General features: G+C 41.8%; 1 protein-coding gene across 1 annotated transcript in view; it reads right to left on the bottom strand.

Annotated features, from left to right (window-relative positions):
• Window positions 1-6558: 6558 nt before the first annotated feature.
• LOC120020360 (potassium voltage-gated channel subfamily D member 3) overlaps window positions 6559-20631 on the bottom strand; it is a 103203-nt gene continuing 89130 nt past the window's right edge. The window contains exons 2-3 of the mRNA XM_038963960.1: window positions 6804-6966; window positions 6559-6579 (exon numbers count right to left, since the gene is read on the bottom strand). Of these exons, the coding sequence (XP_038819888.1) occupies window positions 6559-6579; window positions 6804-6966 (184 nt within the window). The remainder of the gene's footprint in view (window positions 6580-6803; window positions 6967-20631) is intronic.

Here is a 20631-nt window from a genome sequence, read left to right as displayed (position 1 = left end):
GTGGGTATGGTCAGAGCACCTGTAGAGGGTCTCTCTCCCAGGGACTCTGAGAACACACAGGATGTGTGCAGGCTGACGGCGTAGCAGTTGGATGTGTGTTTTTGTCTTGTCCCTTCCTGTCCCTTGTAAACATCGTTTTCCTTGTTTTTTCCCATATATATATTTAATATTTTACCTTCTTATGGCTTCAGGGGCAGTATTGAGTAGCTTGGATGAAAGGTGCACAGAGGTGCCCATAGTAAACTGCCTGCTCCTCAGTCCCAGTTGCTAAAATATGCATATTATTATTCGTATTGGATAGAAAACACTCTGAAGTTTCTAAAACTGTTTGAATGATGTCTGTGAGTATAACAGAACTCATATGGCAGGCAAAAACCTGAGAAAAAATCCAAACAGGAAGTGGGAATTCTGAGGTTGGTCGATTTTCAACCAAGACCCTATTGAATACACAGTGGGATATGGATGAGTTTGCACTTCCTACGGCTTCCACTAGATGTCAACAGTCTGTAGAACCTTGTCTGATGCCTCTACTGTGAAGGGGGGCCGAATGAGAGGGGATTGAGTAAGGTCTATCATGACCTGACCATGCTCCGACCATGCGCGTTCACATGAGAGGGAGCTCTGTTCCATCGCACATCTGAAGTCAATGTAATTCTCCGGTTGGAACGTTACTGAAGATTTATGTTAAAAACATTCTAAAGATTGATTCAATACATCGTTTGACATGTTTCTACTGACTGTTACGGAACTTTTTGACATTTCGTCTGCTTTTAGTGAACGCGCTTCCTCACTTTGGATTTGTTTACCAAACACGCTAACAAAAATAGCTATTTGGACATAAATGATGGACATTACCGAACAAAACGAACATTTCTTGTGGAAGTGGGAGTCCTGGGAGTGCATTCTGATGAAGATCAGCAAAGGTAAGTGAAGATTTATAATGCTTTTTATGAGTTTTGTTGACTGCACAATTTGGCGGGTAACTGGGGCTTCCTTTTGTGGCTGAACCCTGTTCTCAGATGATTGAATATTGTGCTTTTTCCGTAAAGATTTTTAGAAATCTGACACAGCGGTTGCATTAAGAACAAGTGTATCTTTAATTCTATGTAAAACATGTATCTTTCATCAAAGTTTATGATGAGTATTTCTGTTATTTGACGTGGCTCTCTGCAATTTCTCCGGATATTTTGGAGGCATTTCTGAACATGGCGCCAATGTAAACTGATGTTTTTGGATATAAATATGAACTTAATCGAACAAAACATATATATATTGTGTAACATGAAGTCCTATGAGTGTCATCTGATGAAGATCATCAAAGGTTAGTGATTCATTTTATCTCTATTTCTGCTTTTTGTGACTCCTGTCTTTGGCTGGAAAAATGACAGTGTTTGTCTGTGATTTTGTGGTGACCTAACATAATTGTTTGTGGTGCTTTCGCTGTAAAGCCTATTTGAAATCGGACACTTTGGTGGGATTAACAACAAGATTGCCTTTAAAATGGTATAAGATACATGTATGTTTGAGGAATTTGAATTATGAGATTTCTGTTGTTTGAATTTGGCGCCCTGCACTTTCACTGGCTGTTGTCATATCATCCCGTTAATGGGATTGCAGCCATAAGAAGTTTTAATGTAACTTTCTATCTACGGACTGAATATACTCTCCTGCAACCCGCCTCACCCAATGTGGTACGGATCTGCTATTTTTATACTTAAGAACTCATTAACTCATCAAAAGCTAGCCAGCTAACTGGCTAACAGCTAACTGGCTACTAGTTAGCCACGGCCCGCTAGCTGTCTAAAGTACATCGGACTGCTAGCTTAAGAGGCCCATCGGACAAATTCTTTGGCCACTATACCCACCATACGGAGCCCTGCTGATCCGTCGTCTGAACCGTCGCCTGAACCGGAACCACAACAGATGCTAGCCAGCTAACTAGCTACTAGCTAGTAGTCAGCTAGCCACTGCTAGCGGTCATCAGCTACCTCTAGCATGGACAACTCTCGCCAGTCTGCACAGCGCGACTCAAACCAGAGCAATTCGGACTTATTTTTCTCCATATCTCCGGATTCCTACCGCAAGCTCTGAACTTTTTTTCTTTCTTCACCTGGATCATCGCAGCAAGCTAGCTGCTATTCGAGTGGCCACTCCTGGCTAACGTCACTGTCCCGAAGCAATAACCAATTAGCCTGGAGCTAGCCTTGCTAGGCCCATCTCCCGGCTAGCCAAAGAGGTCCGTCCATCAGCCACTACTTGGGCTACAATACCTCTTTTTGTCAACTGGCTTGGACCCCCGCCGACTCATTATGACTGGACCACCGATGTGATTCGCACAATGGGGTTTTTCTCAACTGGCTCCGCCGTCGCTTCGTCCCCTGAAATCCCATCCGCTAGTATGCTAGTCGCGGCCTGCTAGCTGTCCAGAGCACATTCTTTGGCCACTATACCTATTCTGCCAATTGGCCTGGTTTACCACACGGAGCCCTGCTGATCCGTCTGCCGACGTAACAGCACGAGGGGGCCACAACAGACTTTCTTCCATCGCAACGTCCCTCCAAGGCCCTTCTGTTAGCTTGCTGGCTCCGGCCCGCAAGCTGCCTGAAGCCACTCACTGGACTCATATGATCACTCGGCTACGCATGCCTCTCGCTAACGTCAATTGCTGTTTTGGTTAGTATGTATTGCCTTATTTCACTGTAGAGCCTCTAGCCCTGCTCAATACGCCTTATTTAACACTTTAGTCCCACCTACCACACATGCGGTGACATCACCTGGTTTAAATGATATTTCTAGGGACAATATCTCTTTCATCGTCACTCTATGCACAGGTTTACCCTCACTGTATCCACATCCTACCATACCTTTGTCTGTACATTATGCCTTGAATCTATTCTACCGTGCCCAGACATCTGCTCCTTTTACTCTCTGTTCCGAACGTACTAGACGACCAGTTATTTTAGCCTTTAGCCGTACCCTTATCCTACTCCTCCTCTGTTCCTCTGGTGATGTGGAGGTTAATCCAGGCCCTGCAGTGCCTAGCTCCACTCTCATTCCCCAGGCGCTATCATTTGCTGACTTCAGTAACCGTAAAAGCCTTGGTTTCATGCATGTTAACATTAGAAGCCTACTTCCTAGGTTTGTTTTATTCACTGCTTTAGCACACTCTGCCAACCAGGATGTCCTTGCCATGTCTGAATCCTGGCTCAGGAAGACCACCAAAAACCCTGAAATTTCCATCCCTAACTATAACATTTTCCAACAAGATAGAACTGCCAAAGGGGGCGGTGTTGCAATCTACTGCAGAGATAGCCTGCAGAGTTCTGTCTTACTATCCAGGTCTGTACCCAAACAATTCGAGCTTTTACTTTTAAAAATTCACCTTTCCAGAAACAAGTCTCTCACCGTTGCCGCTTGATATAGACCACCTTCTGCCCCCAGCTGTGCCCTGGACACCATATGTGAACTGATTGCCCCACATCTATCTTCAGAGCTAGTGCTGCTAGGTGACCTAAACTGGGACATGCTTAACACCCCGGCCATCCTACAATCTAAGCTTGATGCCCTCAATCTCTAACAAATTATCAATGAACCCACCAGGTACAACCCCAAATCCGTAAACACGGGCACCCTCATAGATATCATCCTAACCAACTTGCCCTCCAAATACACCTTCAACCAAGATCTCAGCGATCACTGCCTCATTGCCTGCATTTGTAACGGGTCTGCGGTCAAACGACCACCCCTCATCACTATCAAACGTTCCCTAAAACACTTCAGTGAGCAGGCCTTCCTAATCGACCTGGCCCGGGTATCCTGGAAGGATATTGACCTCATCCCGTCAGTAGAGGATGCCTAGTCATTCTTTAAAAGTGCCTTCCTCACCATTTTAAATAACCATGCCCCTTTCAACAAATTTAGAACCAGGAACAGATATAGCCCTTGGTTCTCTCCAGACCCGACTGCCCTTGACCAGCACAAAAACATCCTGTGGCGTTCTGCATTAGCATCGAATAGCCCTCGTGATATGCAACTTTTCAGGGAAGTCAGGAACAAATATACACAGGCAGTTAGGAAAGCTAAGGCTAGCTTTTTCAAGCAGAAATTTGCATCCTGTAGTACAAACTCAAAAAAGTTCCGGGACACTGTAAAGTCCATGGAGAATAAGAGCACCTCCTTCCAGCTGCCCACTGCACTGAGGATAGGAAACACTGTCACCACCGATAAATCCACTATAATTGAGAATTTCAATAAGCATTTTTCTAAGGCTGGCCATGCTTTCCACCTGGCTACCCCTACCCCGGTCAACAGCCCTGCACTCCCCACAGCAACTCGCCCAAGCCTCCCCGATATCTCCATCACCCAAATCCAGATAGCTGATGTTCTTAAATAACTGCAAAACCTGGACCCCTACAAATCAGCCGGGCTAGACAATCTGGACCCTCTCTTTTTTAAATTATCTGCCGAAATTGTTGCAACCCCTATTACTAGCCTGTTCAACCTCTCTTTCGTATCGTCTGAGATTCCCAAAGATTGGAAAGCTGCCGCGGTCATCCCCCTCTTCAAAGGGGGAGACACTCTAGACCCAAAGTGCTACAGACCTATATCTATCCTACCCTGCCTTTCTAAGGTCTTCAAAAGCCAAGTCAACAAACAAATTACTGACAATTTCGAATCCCACCGTACCTTCTCCGCTATGCAATCTGGTTTCAGAGCTGGTCATGGGTGCACCTCAGCCACGCTCAAGGTCCTAAACGATATCATAACCGCCATCGATAAGAGACATTACAGTGCAGCCGTATTCATCGACCTGGCCAAGGCTTTCGACTCTGTCAATCACCACATTCTTATTGGCAGACTCAACAGCCTTGGTTTCTCAAACGATTGCCTCGCCTGGTTCACCAACTACTTCTCTGATAGAGTTCAGTGTGTCAAAACGGAGGGCCTGTTGTCTGGACCTCTTGCAGTCTCTATAGGGGTGCCACAGGGTTCAATTCTCGGGCCGACTCTCTTTTCTGTATATATCAATGATATCGCTCTCGCTGCTGGTGATTCTCTGATCCACCTCTACACAGACGACACCATTCTGTATACCTCTGGCCCTTCTTTGGACACTGTGTTAACAAACCTCCAGACGAGCTTCAATGCCATACAACTCTCCTTCCGTGGCCTCCAACTGCTCTTAAATGCAAGTAAAACTAAGTGCATGCTCTTCAACCGATCACTGCCCGCACCAGCTCGCCCGTCCAGCATCACTACTCTGGACGGTTCTGACTTAGAATATGTGGACAACTACAAATACCTAGGTGTCTGCCTAGACTGTAAACTCTCCTTCCAGACTCACATAAAGCATCTCCATTCCAAAATTAAATCTAGAATCGGCTTCCTATTTCGCAACAAAGCATCCTTCACTCATGCTGCCAAACATACCCTCGTAAAACTGACCATCCTACCGATCCTCGACTTCGGCGATGTCATCTATAAAATAGCCTCCAACACTCTATTCAACAAATTGGATGCAGTCTATCACAGTGCCATCTGTTTTGTCACCAAAGCCCCATATATTACCCACCACTGTAACCTGTACGCTCTCGTTGGCTGGCCCTCGCTTCATACTCGTCGCCAAACCCACTGGCTCCAGGTCATCTACAAGTATCTGCTAGGTAAAGCCCCGCCTTATCTCAGCTCACTGGTCACCATAGCAGCACTCACCTGTAGCACGCGCTCCAGCAGGTATATCTCACTGGTCACCCCCAAAGCCAATTCCTACTTTGGCCGCCTTTCCTTCCAGTTCTCTGCTGCCAATGACTGGAACGAACTGCAAAAATCAATGAAGCTGGAGACCCATATCTCCCTCACTAGCTTTAAGCACTAGCTGTCAGAGCAGCTCACAGATCACTGCACCTGTACATAGCCCATCTGTAAACAGCCCATCCAACTACCTCATCCCCATACTGTATTTATTTACTTATCTTGCTCCTTTGCACCCCAGTATCTCTACTTGCACATTCATCTTCTGCACATCTACCATTCCAGTGTCTAATTGCTATATTGTAATTACTTCGCCACCATGGCCTATTTATTGCCTTACCTCCCTTATCTTACCTCATTTGCACTCACTGTATATAGATTTTTCTTTTTTCTACTGTATTATTGACTGTATGTTTGTTTATTCCATGTGTAACTCTGTGTTGTTGTATGTGTCGAACTGCTGTGCTTTATCTTGGCCAGGTCGCAGTTGTAAATGAGAACTTGATCTCAACTAGCCTACCTGGTTAAATAAAGGTGAAATAAAAATAAATAAATAAATCTGCTACTCAGACACGAGCACGTACTTAATAGGAGAACACCCAGCTGAAAATGTCCAAAATGTCCTTTCTGCCTTTCATCAAACAGAGCAGATTTGTCATCAGATCTTTGCCGCTGACATTAAACTAATGATCCTTTGCTAAATGGTGGTTTGATTGTGTGATGCTGGAACAAGGGCCTCCCATCGACCCCCCAGCAGTTCCTAGTGCGTAACCTCTCACATCTGTCTCTCTGCTGCATGCCAGAGGTCTAGCGGGCCGGGGATAGCCTCTGAAGTTAGGGGGGCGAGGGGTGTCGCATCCACACACACACACACACACACACACACACACACACACACACACACACACACACACACACACACACACACACACACACACACACACACACACACACACACACACACACACACACACACACACACACACACACACCCCTTGCCTCCCTACAGCCGGATGCAGGTGATCCATCAGGTGAATGGTGTTCACCTGTACCTTCTGAGCACGCCGTTTGTCAGCTCTCTGGTTCTGGTGATAGATGCGGCTAAAGTTGGACACGATGACGGGAACAGGCAGGGCGATTACCAGCACCCCGCTCAGAGAACAGATAGAACCAAAGATCTTCCCTGCGATCGTCTTGGGCACCATGTCCCCGTAACTATAGAGAGAGAGAAAGAGAGAGAGAGAGGGGCGGGGGAGAAAGAGAGAAATAGGGAGAGAGAAATAGTAGAAAATATGAAATACTGTATTTAAAATACAGTATTGTATACATTTAAAATGCAATCTCCAGTTCTGAAACTGTACATTTGACCTTCCAAAGGGTTAACATCTCAGCAGGTTGTGTGTGTGTGTGTTTAGGTGTGTATGTATGTGTGTGTTTATGCGTGTGTATGTGTGTGTGTGAGTATGTGTGTGTGTGTCTGTGTATTGTGTACCGAGACGCTCTCTACTGTTCGACTTGGGGGCTAAACCCATATCAACAGCGACTCTCTTTCATTCCCAGCTTTCCCATTCGTTTCTTGCTATGCAATTATGTGTTGCTCTCTCAGTTCCTTCGGCTGAGGCTAATTTTATTACACAGGTGGAGGAGGCAGTGACAAGCTTAGTAACAGGTGGGGAGAGGCAGCGAGATAGAGGTGCTATCTGGGCTGCTCAGACAGGGCACAACAAAGTCACGCCAGCACAGCTCCTTTCTTGTCAGTTCAGGGGCAGGCAGGGTGAGCACAGGGGAACAAATCACTTTGTCAATGGGGACTTCAGGTACAAGCTCTCATGAAGTTGAGCCAAAACAGAGGTGTGTGTGTGTGTTTATTTATTTAACTTTTATTTAACTAGGCAATTCAGTTAAGAAAAATATCTTATTTACAATGATGGCCTACCGCGGCTAAACCCTAATCCGGACAACGCTGAGACAATTGTGCGCCGCCCTATGGGACTCACAATCACGGCCGGTTGTGATACAGCCTGGAATCGAACCAGGGTCTGTAGTGACACCTCTAGCACTGAGATGCACTGCTCGCCACTCGGGAGCAGTGGTCTAAGTGTGTGGTGGGGCGGGGAGGTTAAGGGGGGGGGGGGGGTTAACGGGGTTGAGAGTGTTTTACTTGGCAGACCTACTCTGAATCAGTAAACAAAAAAAAAACGTAAATGTAAAATATAGTTGTGGAGTTTGGAGAATGTCAGACACACACAGCCCAGGTGATATTTCACTGCAAACCAATCATCAGAGGTAATATTCCTGTGACTTCTTTTGTTTCCTGTGTCATTTGCCCTGATTGAGAAATCTGTAGTCAACTGTAAATGTATTCTGACAATCTATTTACGACCTTTTTACAGAACAACACCAACCTTTGTCATAATGTATTTCTTGTGTATTCCATGTATTCTCCTAAACAACAGAGCAATGCCTTCAAGCTCACTACGATCAATTAAAAGACAGAGAGAGAGAGAGAATAATATCAATGATAACTTTTCTGTAAAGCAACATCATTTTTTCCAGTTGTCACGTCTACATCTAATTAAAAGCCAAATATTCTCAGGCTTGACTTGGATACTCTCCAAGTATGTTAGTAGAGTACTCATGACAGACCAGTTTCCATAACCGGGAAATTTTTTATTTACCGGCCATTTGAGAAAGTGGAATCTAAAGATGTAACAACTAGGATGGGTTGCTAATATGACTAGGATTGTGCCTTTGGCTTCTGGACAACGAAAGAAAGATGATATGAAAACAGGGAAGCAAATAGGGAAGCAAATGGAAATACTTTCTCCAGAAAGCATGAGGAATCGAGGATCATTAGCTTCTTTAAAAAAATAACTGGATTGTTTCAAATCACAAGCTCGTAGGCCTATGCCTATTTGGGAAGCCTGCAATTTGGGCAGCGCGCTTGGCAATAGGCCTAGCTGATTATTGAATTGCTGTTGTCAGTGAAAAGGATCTAAAATATGTGTTAAGATAGTATCTTGAGTATAATTTAAAATGTTGAGACAAGAAGAAGGGGAGGGGTGTGTGGCGAAGATATAGGCAAGTCTCTCTCCACAATGGCTCAGCTGTCTCCTGCCAGTTTCATTGTGTGAATAGTTTTTTGTAGTTTTTGTAGTTTTTTTGTAATGATCTTTTTATTAAAATGTTATTTTCTATTAACAGGGGTTACATAGACAACCAGACAAAGTGCACCACAGCAATAAAATGAATAAGGATAGAGTAAAACATTAAACAAAAAGGCAGTCAAAAATTGAGAGAAAAAAATACAAACATCACAATTACAACATGGGTGGGTCGAGCCCTGAATGCAGATTGGCTGACAGCCGTGGTATATCAGACCATATACAACGGGTATGACAAAATATGTATTTTTACTGCTCTAATTACGTTGGTCTTTGTAAGACGCAGAGTAGGTGAACGGAGGATCTCTGCATGTGTGGTTCCCACCGTGAAGCATGGAGGAGGATGTGTGATGGTGTGGGGGTGCTTTGCTGGTGACATTGTCAGTGATTAATTTAGAATTCAAGGCACACTTAACCAGCACGGCTACCACAGCTTTCTGAAGCGATACGCCATCCCATCTGTGTGCGCTTAGTGGGACTTTCATTTGTTTTTCTATAGGACAATGACTCAACACACCTCCAGGCTGTGTAAGGGATATTTGACCAAGAAGGAGAGTGATGGAGTGCTGCATCAGATGACTTGGCCTACACAATCAGACCTCAACCCAATTGTGATAGTTTGGGATGAGTTGGACTGCAGAGATAAGGAAAAGCAGCCAACAAGTGCTCAGCATATGTGGGAACTCTTTCAAGACTGTTGGAAAAGCATTCCAGGTGAAGCTGGTTGAGAGAATGCCAAGAGTGTGCAAAGCTGTCATCAAGGCAAAGGGTGGCTATTTTGAAGAATCAAACATGTTAATTAAATATATTTTGATTTGTTTAACACTTGTTTGGTTACTACATGATTCCATATGTGTTATTTCATGGTTTTGATGTCTTCACTATTATTCTACAATGTAGAAAATAGTAGGTGTCCAAACTTTTGACTGGTACTGTATAGGCTAGGCTACATGTGACTGTATTGTGTGTGTGTTCGGGTACATGCATATGAGTGCAATAGCGATAATGTTTAGGAAAATGTAAAAGATCAGGTTATTCATTCATTTGTCCTCCACATGTCCATAGATCTATGCTAATTCCCCTTTATTCAATATAGGACATAATTAAACTTCTTAAAAACCCTTAGTGGGCTTCCTGTTAACAACATGACAGAAAACAGGGTATATACTGTTTTTGGTGTCTGTCGTTTCATTTGGGGACTCGGCAGTGGGGGGTTTCAAAATTGTATTCTTATGTGATGCACTACTCAGTCTGAGTTAAGTTATTATTTAACACTACTGAAACATAAACAGTTCATTTAAAGCAGTCTCCTGGAATGTTCGGGGCATGTGGTCAAGAGGTAGAAAATTCTAACATTCTTAAAAATGGAAAGGGTTTCAATTGCTATGCTACAGGAGACCCATTTATCTTCACCAGAACATGCTGAAGTGGGATTGGGTGTGCCAGGTGTATTTTTCTTATTTTAGTTCAAACAAAAGAGGCGCTGCCATCCTTGGAAATAAAATGTCCCATTTATTATTTGAGCACCAAGTTACAGACCCTGAAGGACTATTTATTTTGAATACAGGTAATATACTTGGTCAACATCTTACTATACTAAATGTATATGCCCCGAACACATACTCCACCAAAGGGACTTGGGTTTATTTCAGGAGATTTTATCTGTACTTTGGATTAACTGGATAAATCTTCAGCTGCTCCAGTCTCGAATCATAGAGCCTCAAATACTCTTAGAAACATTTGTGATTCATCTGGTTTAGTAGACATATGGAGAGAGCTAAATCCTAATGTCAGAGACTATACTTTCTACTCTAGGCCCCATAATTCATTTTCTAGATTGGGCAATTTTTTATGCCCTCTACTTACATGCATGTTGTCCAGTCATGTGATATTGGTTCTATAGTCATTTCTGACCATGCACACAGTGTATATAGATAATGAAATTGGCAAAACAATCCCAAAACAAAATACATCTCTGCTTAACAATAAAGGATTCTGCTCTGTGATAAAAGATAAATTATCACATTGTCTCGAGAACCAACTCTCTCCTGTCTCAGCTGCAATTGTCTAGGAGGCTGCTAAAGCAACCATAAAGGGTTGTATAATTTCCCAAGCCTCTCTGATCGAGAAGTTTAGGATGGAAAATAGGGAAAGGTTGGAGGCTGAAGTAAAGCCTGTAGAACTTCTTCATAAACAACAACCAACCCAGGAGAACAGGAAGTCACTAGCTTATGCTGAGGCCAAACTCTATTTAGATCATACAAAGCACGTCAAAAAAACTATTGTTTTTTACCAAGCAAAAATATTCTGAGTTCGGTAACCGTCCGTGCCGTCTACTTGCACACCAACTTAAAAAATAACAGAACGAAAGATCGATTAAGTCTATAAGGATGGCAGATGGCTATACTTCTTATGATCCATTGCTTGTCAATAATATGTTTTGCGACTTCTAAAAATCTCTTTATACTTCACAATGTACAAGATCTAACAACAAAATTACAAAATATCTGAATAAGATCATCTTGCCCACTACAGTATATCAGATGAGCATAGAAATAGACTAAATGCTCCCTTTACTCCTGAAGAGGTTTGGGAAACTGTTAAGGCAATGCCTTCTGGCAAGAAACCCAGCCTTGATGGCTTCCCGGCAGAGTTCTACAAGATGTTCTGCCTGAGATTTGGCCTATCTTCATGCCTGCTCTAAATGATGTTTGAAACAGACATCATACCAGAGTCCTAGAAAACTGCATCCATTAGCCTGTTTCTATAAAAGGGCAAAAACCCATTAAACTGCAGTTTGCTAGGATTCTATGTTAAAATAGTTGCTAAAACACTTGCTCGCAGGTTGGAAGTCCTACTCCAGACCTCATTAAACATGGCTTTGTCAAATCCAGATTTGGAATGGACAATGTGAGACGTGCTTTAATATCATAAACCATCTTGGCAGAATGAAAGACCCTCATTGTCTCTCGATGCTGAAAAGAGTTGAGTGGAAATGATTGTTTCTGGTATTAGAAAAAGTCAATCGGGGTGACAGTTTTATTAATTTAGTAAAATTACTTTATTCTGACCCATCAGCGGCAGTTAACACAAATGGTAAATTATCAGAAAGATTTTCTATCGGTAGGGGCTATCGCCAAGGCTGTCCTTTATCTCCTGCTCTGTTCTCGTTAGTCATAGAACCACTTGCTGATGCAATAAGGTCTAGGGGCATCTCTATGGGTGACGCAGATCATAGAATTTCATTAATTACTGATGATGTGCTTTTATACATGTCTAAACCAGAGACATCTGTCACTGAAGTAATGGACATCATACCTGAATATGGTAGCCTGTCGGTACAAAATTAACACAGATAAATCCATGGCTTTACCTTTGAATATCCCCTCTACAATCAACTTAGAAACGATATCTCCATTCCAATTGACTGAAACAGACTTTAAATACTTGGGCTATACAGTACCAGTCAAAAGTTAGGACACACCTACTCATTCAAGGGTTTTTCTTTTTAGTATTTTCTACATTATAGATAATAGTGTAATAGAGAAGACATCAAAACTATGAAATAACACATATGGAAATACTTAGTAAACAAAAAAGTGTTCAACAAATGATAATAGATTTTTAGAGTAGCCACCCTTTGCTTGATTTGTGTGTCCAAACTACTTTTGACTGGTACTGTATATATATATATATATATATATATATATATATATATATATATATATATATATATTACAAGTTGCGGGCCTAAAGTAAATTAATATATCCTAGTAATATACGCCACTTTGTCTACCTTGAGGCCCAACTAAAGGAGCAAATTAAGGAACGTCATTGGAACATCATTGGGTTTTGGCTTATTCATTCAACCTCAGTTCTGTAAATGAAAAGCCTAGTTACATTACACCATTACGCTTATTAACGATTACTTTGCATACCTACCATGGCATGGTGGACGGTTCCATCCCGAGGTAGTCAGCCATCTATATGCGGTGCATGGACTACCCAAATAGGGCAAATAAAAGTTAATCACGTTCACGGCCATAAGCTGTCGATGACTGGGGGCCTGTCAAACATCTTTCCACCGAGGATGTCTTGCAGGAAAGAGGCCATGAACTCGGTAGGGTTCCACCCTTCTGTCCCTTCTGGGATTCCGATAAACGGTTTCCCTGTTTATCTAGACTAACCTTTAGCTTCACGTTCTCGGGGGTAAGCTCATGGTTTTTGGTATCCAATTCGGTAAGCCACTTATTGATGTCGGTCAACGATGTTTCCATATCCTTTATTTTGGGGGTTTGTGTCGTGACAGTTGTTTGTAGTGTCCCCATAGTTGACTGGACTTCTGTCATAATTTCAGCTTGTAGACTTGACACAGAGGTACGAAGTTTGGTCATAAAATCAGAGCGTAGTGTAGCCATTTCTGCGCGGATGGTGACTAGCATCTCCATAACTTTAGCATCCGCCATCTTGTTGCGAGTCTACATCGTGTCTTCTTGTTCACCATTCTGTCTCGTTTTCCCGGTTACAGACATATCCAAGAATGCCACCCAAACATTGCTAGAGCCAGTAGGTGTGCAAAGTGTGTTCTCTGCACACCCACAGGAAAGGAAGACCCAGAGGATAAGTTCATTAGAGTTAACTGCACCTCATACTGCAGCCCAAAAGTATCAACCCTTAGTGGAGAGGCCTCGGAACACGTCTTTACGTAGCCATGTTGAAACCGTGCCCGTTTTTCTTTTTTAATCAATTCCTCATTAAATATGTCACCAGTTGTAAATGTACCGTTAATCCCTGTCATTTGGTTACATTCATTTCTGTTATATTTTTGTGCATATTCCATATGCACAAAAAGCTTATTTCTCTTAATTTCTCTTAATTTATGTGCACAAATTTGTTTACATCCCTGTTAGTGAGCATATCTCCTTCGCCAAAATAATCCATCCACCTGACAGGTGTGGCATATTAGGAAGCTGATTAAACAGCATGATCATTACACAGGTGCACCTTGTGCTGGGAACAATAAAGGGCTACTCTAAAATGTGCAGTTTTGTCACACAACACAATGCCACAGATGTCTCAAGTTTTGATGGAGCATGCAATTGGCATGTCCACCAGAGCTGTTGCCAGATAATTTTATGTTCATTTCTCTACCATAAGCTGCCTCCAACATCATTTTAGAGAATTTGGCAGTACGTACAACCGGCCTCACAACGGCAGACTACGTGTAACCACGCTAGCCCAGGACCTCCACATCCGGCTTCTTCACCTGCGGGATCTTCTGAGGAGTATTTCTGTCTGTAATAAAGCCCTTTTGTGGGGAAAAACTCATTCTCATTTGATTGGCACCCATGACTGCGCCCCTGCCCAGTCATGTGAAATCCATAGATTAGGGCCTAATGAACTGTAGCTCAGTAAAATGTGTCCATATGGTAGAGGCTGGTGATCTCGCAGTAGTTGACTTTTAACTTTTCCATTTCATAATTTTAATTCTGATTATTCTGATTAACCACGTGTCAATGATTTTGAGAGACAAAAACATTATTATTGAAATGAAACTGTTCCACAAAAATATGCATATGAAAATCATAACTCTGACGAAGATCAGTAGATATGGTAGGATAAATTGTTTGCTTCCCCTCACGCGTAGTCTATTAAGTCTTTGTAAAAGAATTGCTTCCCCATTTCCATGGTCGGATTTGGCCTAGGCTACTTTGAAGCAAGGTAGTACATGCCTCATAATATGAAATAAAGCATCCAGGTTTCAAACAATTAAGTATGTTTTCAAAATGCATAGAGCTTCCAGCTCACATTGTAAAGTGGTGGGTAACACGCTGATAGCCTGTTGCCTGCACGTGATGGTGAATGGGAGGCGCGCTTTAGTACCAGTTGAGAAATAATACAAATAGTAGCTCTTTTTAATAGCGCACCAAAATGGTTTTTAACACATGATTGCATTTACAATTGTTGCACAATGAATGGGCTTATAAAAGCATGTTTTACTCAATGTCACGATCGTCTTCTTTAGAGAGAGTGGACCAAGGCGCAGCGTGTGCAAAATACATCTTCTCTTTATTTTGAAGAAGAACAAACGAAACAAAACAACGAACGTGAAGCTATAAATGACTAAGTGCAAACATGCAACATAGACTAGACATAGACAATTACCCACAAACACATGATGCCCATGGCTGCCTTAAATATGGCTCCCAATTAGAGACAATAAACCACAGCTGTCTCTAATTGAGAACCAATCTAGGCAGCCATCGACATACAAACACCTAGAACAGACATTGCCCCATTAAACCTATAAACCCCTAGACAAACCAAAACACATACTTCCCCATGTCACACCCTGACCTAACTAAAATAATAATGAAAACAAAGATAACTAAGGCCAGGGTGTGACACTCAAGCAGCAACCAGCTGAGGAGCAGCAGGAGAAATCCCTCTCAAAAAAACCTCTGCACTGTATGCTATGCGCGAGCTTGTGATAGTTGTGTTGGATAAATATAATACATGATGACTAACAAAAATACACATAGCCAATTTAATTCCACTAAATTATGCCAATTAACCTATAGACCGATATGCATAATGGTCAAATGTATTTACATCGGCTTGTATTTCCATCAATGACTGAAATGCATTATTTTGCAATGGGATTTTTTTTCTCCGGTCATTTTGATAGTCAACAATTTAATTTATTGGGTTTTCTTTTTTTAATCGGCCAAAAGCCGGTAATTGCTGGCTAAAGGAAACCCTGTGACAGAAGCGTCCTCTGACTGCTCTGATTCTGGCCATTAACTTTCCTCTCCACTGCGTTCTGCGCAGATTGGACCCCTGACAGGTAACACATGGGCTGTCGCCTCTGCTGGCTCTCAGGGGACACTCGGGGCCTGCAGGAAGACGCACACCACTGACGTGGGCACTGGCATCAAACTTTTCCTGATGTGCATTGTCTCACACAAACTCCCTCTCCATTTCCAAGCGTCTTCTGCAAACTCCCTCTCTCTGCCCGCCACCCTCACTGAATGCCCACCACTTCTTCTCTGAGGGAAATGGGATTGTGTAATAACCAAGCTTACTCCTAAAAAAGCAAATTGAGCCATAAAATGTTTCTACTTCCTGCTGTCTTATGCTCTTTTTCAGAGTCAATCACCCCTGGAAAAGATTTCCTTTACATGGAGAGGGGGGCTCACAACATAATAAAAGGACGGCAACTCTGGAGAAAAACAGCCCAAAATGATCCCAGCTGTCAGAATGGAGTATCAGAGCTGCAACGTCTCTGAAGCATTGAGACGGGTGTGTTGAGTTGTGTCCTGGCTGCCAAGTGGTGGATCTCTCAGTCCATGCCGTCTGTCTGTCTCTCTATTACTGATGTCACCCCATCAGCTCCGTCTCTGCATAACAGCTCTACAGCCAGATAGAAATGTGAAAAATAACGCCTCACAAATTGTTGTTTTCTCTTTACCTCTCTCTAGGTTTGGTAAAAGAGAAATAGGCATTTAAAAAATCCCTGACGGTTATGATCCGGTCAATTTAATGACCTTACTTATAGAATTACGAACCAACCATTTAGAGAACAGCAAAAATGTGATTGGAGGTGGAGGCATGGAAAGTTGATGTCCCCTCTGTAACATCAAAGCTGTAAAATAACTAACATTATGAAAAACCACATTCACCTGGAAAACATCCTTTGTTCGAGTTCAAGGAAAACAATACAATGTGTTACTGTGAAACAGTAAAGCCAGTACTGTGAAGCCATTTGGCTAATCTACAGAGTGTGATTTTCAGACACAAATACATTAATTAGTATCCACTCCACACAACCATAGAGGAAGACAGAGGAAATTAGGAGAGGAGAGATAAACAAAGCTGCACTGAGACACACACACACACACACACACACACACACACACACACACACACACACACACACACACACACACACACACACACACACACACACACACACACACACACACACACACACACACACACACACACACACACACACAGAGAGAGAGAGGTGAGCTCCTAAAACACAGTGTGGATGTCACTGGAATGGAACCTCATTATAACTAGGTGATTATAATTAATCAGGAAGTTAGTGGCTCGTTTTATGATGGAAAGAAAGCAAATTAAACATTTGAAACATTTGAACATGCATACTGCAAGCTAATCCAACTCATACAGGTCAATAAAGTGAACATGTGACAGAGCAAATGGTCTATGGTTATGATTTCGACAATTACTTACAGCAGACATTTTTGAGTGAAAAAAAGAATAGGCTAACAAGCAAACATATTTGTCAGAGAAACAAACAGTGTGGTTACAAGAGGCAGAAGAGAAAGCTGAAGATACTCAACTACTGCATGTTGTCATTCCTTTGGCAAATTCGTTTCTTCAGGCATTATATTGGTATTGTGGGATGCTCCATATTGGCATTATCTATTATCCGTTTTACAATGGAATGAGAGGAGGACGAGGAGGAGAAAATCACTTGTGAAGAAATGTATTCAGTCTGTGTCCGTGTTTTATCCCTTCAATTTCTTCTTTACTGTGGTCTTCATTAAAGAAATGTCTCCAATTGTTTCCACAACAAGGTCGAAATCTTTTAAAGCAGGTTCTTCTTGATTGTATTCTGATGAACATGAAATGAAATACATTGAATCGGTCGTTTCAAAAAGACACGGCACAACCAAAACAATCCATTAAACTCAATGATTTCAGCTTGTTTGGGGACCAAATGAAAGCAGTGGAGATCTGTCAAACATACTTAATGCTGTGATTTGCTTAAAGGTCCAATGCATCCATTTGATCTCAATATCAAATCATTTCTGGATATCAATTAGGTACCTTAATGTTATTGTTTTCAATTAAAATGGTCAGGAACAAACAAAAATAGCTTCTTAGCACAAAGCTATTTCTCAAGCAAGAATTGTGCTAGGACTGTCTGCGAGTGGTCTGAGTGAGCGGCCTAATTGGACTAGCCTAATGGCAGGGACATGTAACCTGAAAACTAGCTGTTATAGGCAGAGGGCAAACTCTCCTTGCTATTGGTCAATTAACTTATACTGCCTGATGATGTCACCAGGCGGTCCAAAACCCCTCCCATGAAAAACAAGCTGAAATTTCAGGCGGTCTTTTAAAACAGCTCTTACACTAAAAGGGCACTATAATACTTTTTACAATTTCACAGTATTATCCCAACTGAATAGTGTGGAAATATACACTGAGTGTACAAAACACCTTCCTAATATTGAGTTGCACCTCCTTTTGCCCTCAGAACAGCCTCTATTAGTTGGGGTATGGACTACAAGGTGTCGAAAGTGTTCCACAGGGATGCTGGCCCATGTTGACTCCAATGCTTCCCACAGTTGTGTCAAGTTGGCTGGATGTCTTTTGGGTGGTGGACCATTTTTGATACACACGGGAAAAACCCAGCAGCGTTGCGATTCTTGACACACTCAAACCGGTGCGCCTGGCACATACTACCATAACCCATTCAAAGGCACTTAAATATTTTGTCTTGCCCATTCACCCTCTGAATGGAACACATACACAATCCATGTCTCAAGGCTTAAAAATCTACACTGATTGAAGTGGATTTAACAAGTGACATCAATAAGCGATCATAGCTTTCAACTGGATTCACCTGGTCAGTCTATGTCATGTTCCTAATGTTTTGTACACTAAGTGTGTACAATACATTCGGAAAGTATTCAGACCCCTTACATTTTTCCACATTTTGTTATGTTACAGCCTTATTCTAAAATTGATTATATAATTTTTTCCCCCTAAATCAATCTAAACACAATACCCCATTTACAAATGTATTACAAATAAAAAAACAGAAATACCTTATTACATTAGTATTCAGACCCTTTGATATGAGACTCGAAATTGAGCTCAGGCACATTATGTTACCATTGATCATCCTTGAGATGTTTCTTCAACTTGATTGGAGTCCAGATGTGGCAAATTAAATTGATTGGACATGATTTGGAAAGGCACACCCCTGTCTATATAAGGTCCCACAGTTGACAGTGCATGTCAGAGCATGAGGTCGAAGGAATTGTTTGTAGAGCTCCGAGACAGGATTGTGTCAAGGCACAGATCTGGGGAAGGGTACCAAAAAAATTCTGCAGCGTTGAAGGTCCCCAAGAACACAGTGGCCTCCATCATTCTTTAATGGAAAAAGTTTGGAACCACCAAGAATCTTCCGGAAGTGGCAAGATGGCGAACTGAACACAGCTATGTAGACCACCTCAAGATAAAAACGTAATATTTAATATCGGTAAGTTAGACTAAATATTAGCACTGCACAATCTGGTGGGTAATAACCTTCAATCTGGATAACAACCCAAAACAAATCATAAGACTAGAGACATTTATCTACAAATATTATGAAAACAAGCAACACCCAAACATGATGGAGAGTAAGACAGGGGAACCTATTTCAAGACGAAAACATGACTCTTCTACAGACACAGACGATTTAATATTTTCACCAGCGGGAATGGTAAAGGTCGAAACCCATCTGGTAAAATCAATAAATGACAAAATGGGTATACTAGAACTAGTCAGTAAAGATATAAAAGAGTTGAAGGCAAGCCTCGAGATGAGTGACGAAAAAGCTGCGACATTGGAAAAAGACACAAACAAGCTAAAAGAGACAGTCAATAAGATTGAAACCGAAGTTAATGAACTTAAAAAGGAGAACATCGTTCTGAGAGAAGCCTTACTTGACATACAGGCTAGATCCATGAGAGAGAATCTGGTACTTACAGGTATCCAAGGGAAAGAAGGAGAAGTTCCTGAATCTGTAGTTAGAGAGTTCCTTCTTACAGCGCTTCAGATTCCACGCCAAGCTATCGACAAAATGACAAAATCCAACTTGAACGTGTACACCGCTTCGGACAGAGAGGGCAGAGGTATGAACGCCCAATCGTTGCCAAATTTGCTTTCCTTAAAGATAAAATAATGGTTAAAAGCCTGTGTAAAAGACTTGCTGGCATGAAAATTGGCATGAATGACCAGTTACCAAAGGAAATTGCAGAACGGCGTAAAGTTCTGTATCCAATTTTCAAGGAGAATAGATTGTAAGGGAAACGCGTAGCTCTCGTCGTCAATAAACTATATATTGATAACCAGTTGTTCTGAGACACAAAGACTACTCCATGGCTATTTTAAAAATGACAAAGTTCTCATAGAGGAGGCAAATAAGGAAACACATAATTCTAGCCCGGTTATGGATTGTAATAATACAAAAAATATAGCTTTTCTATCTATCTTCAAATATAATTAATTGGAACACAAAAGCACTAATTCAACATGGTGAAGATAAAAACTCAGTAAACAGAAGGCACAGTATGTGTGGATGGTATGGTGTGTGTTTTTTGGTGTTTGGGAAAGTGTGGCGTTGAGTGAGAAAGGAATTGGTTGCATGTCCCTGAACCAATGTATTTCTGTGAGCAGGTGTTGTGAGAGAGCGTTCAATGTTGTTCAGATGAGGGATATACATTTTAGAATAAATTATACATCTAATTTATTTATTGTCCTATCATAGTGGAACAACGTTTAAAAAAAAATTATACATATCTTTTATTTATAGTTCTATCATGGTAAACTACATTTAAAAAATTAATTATACATCTAATTTATTTATTTATGATCCTATATTGATGGAACGGTCCACAACCCTATACCCTAG

Source organism: Salvelinus namaycush, chromosome 2 (genome assembly GCF_016432855.1).
Source record: "Salvelinus namaycush isolate Seneca chromosome 2, SaNama_1.0, whole genome shotgun sequence".
Classification (NCBI taxonomy): Eukaryota; Metazoa; Chordata; class Actinopteri; order Salmoniformes; family Salmonidae; genus Salvelinus; species Salvelinus namaycush.
This window is presented reverse-complemented; position numbering and strand designations above follow the sequence as displayed.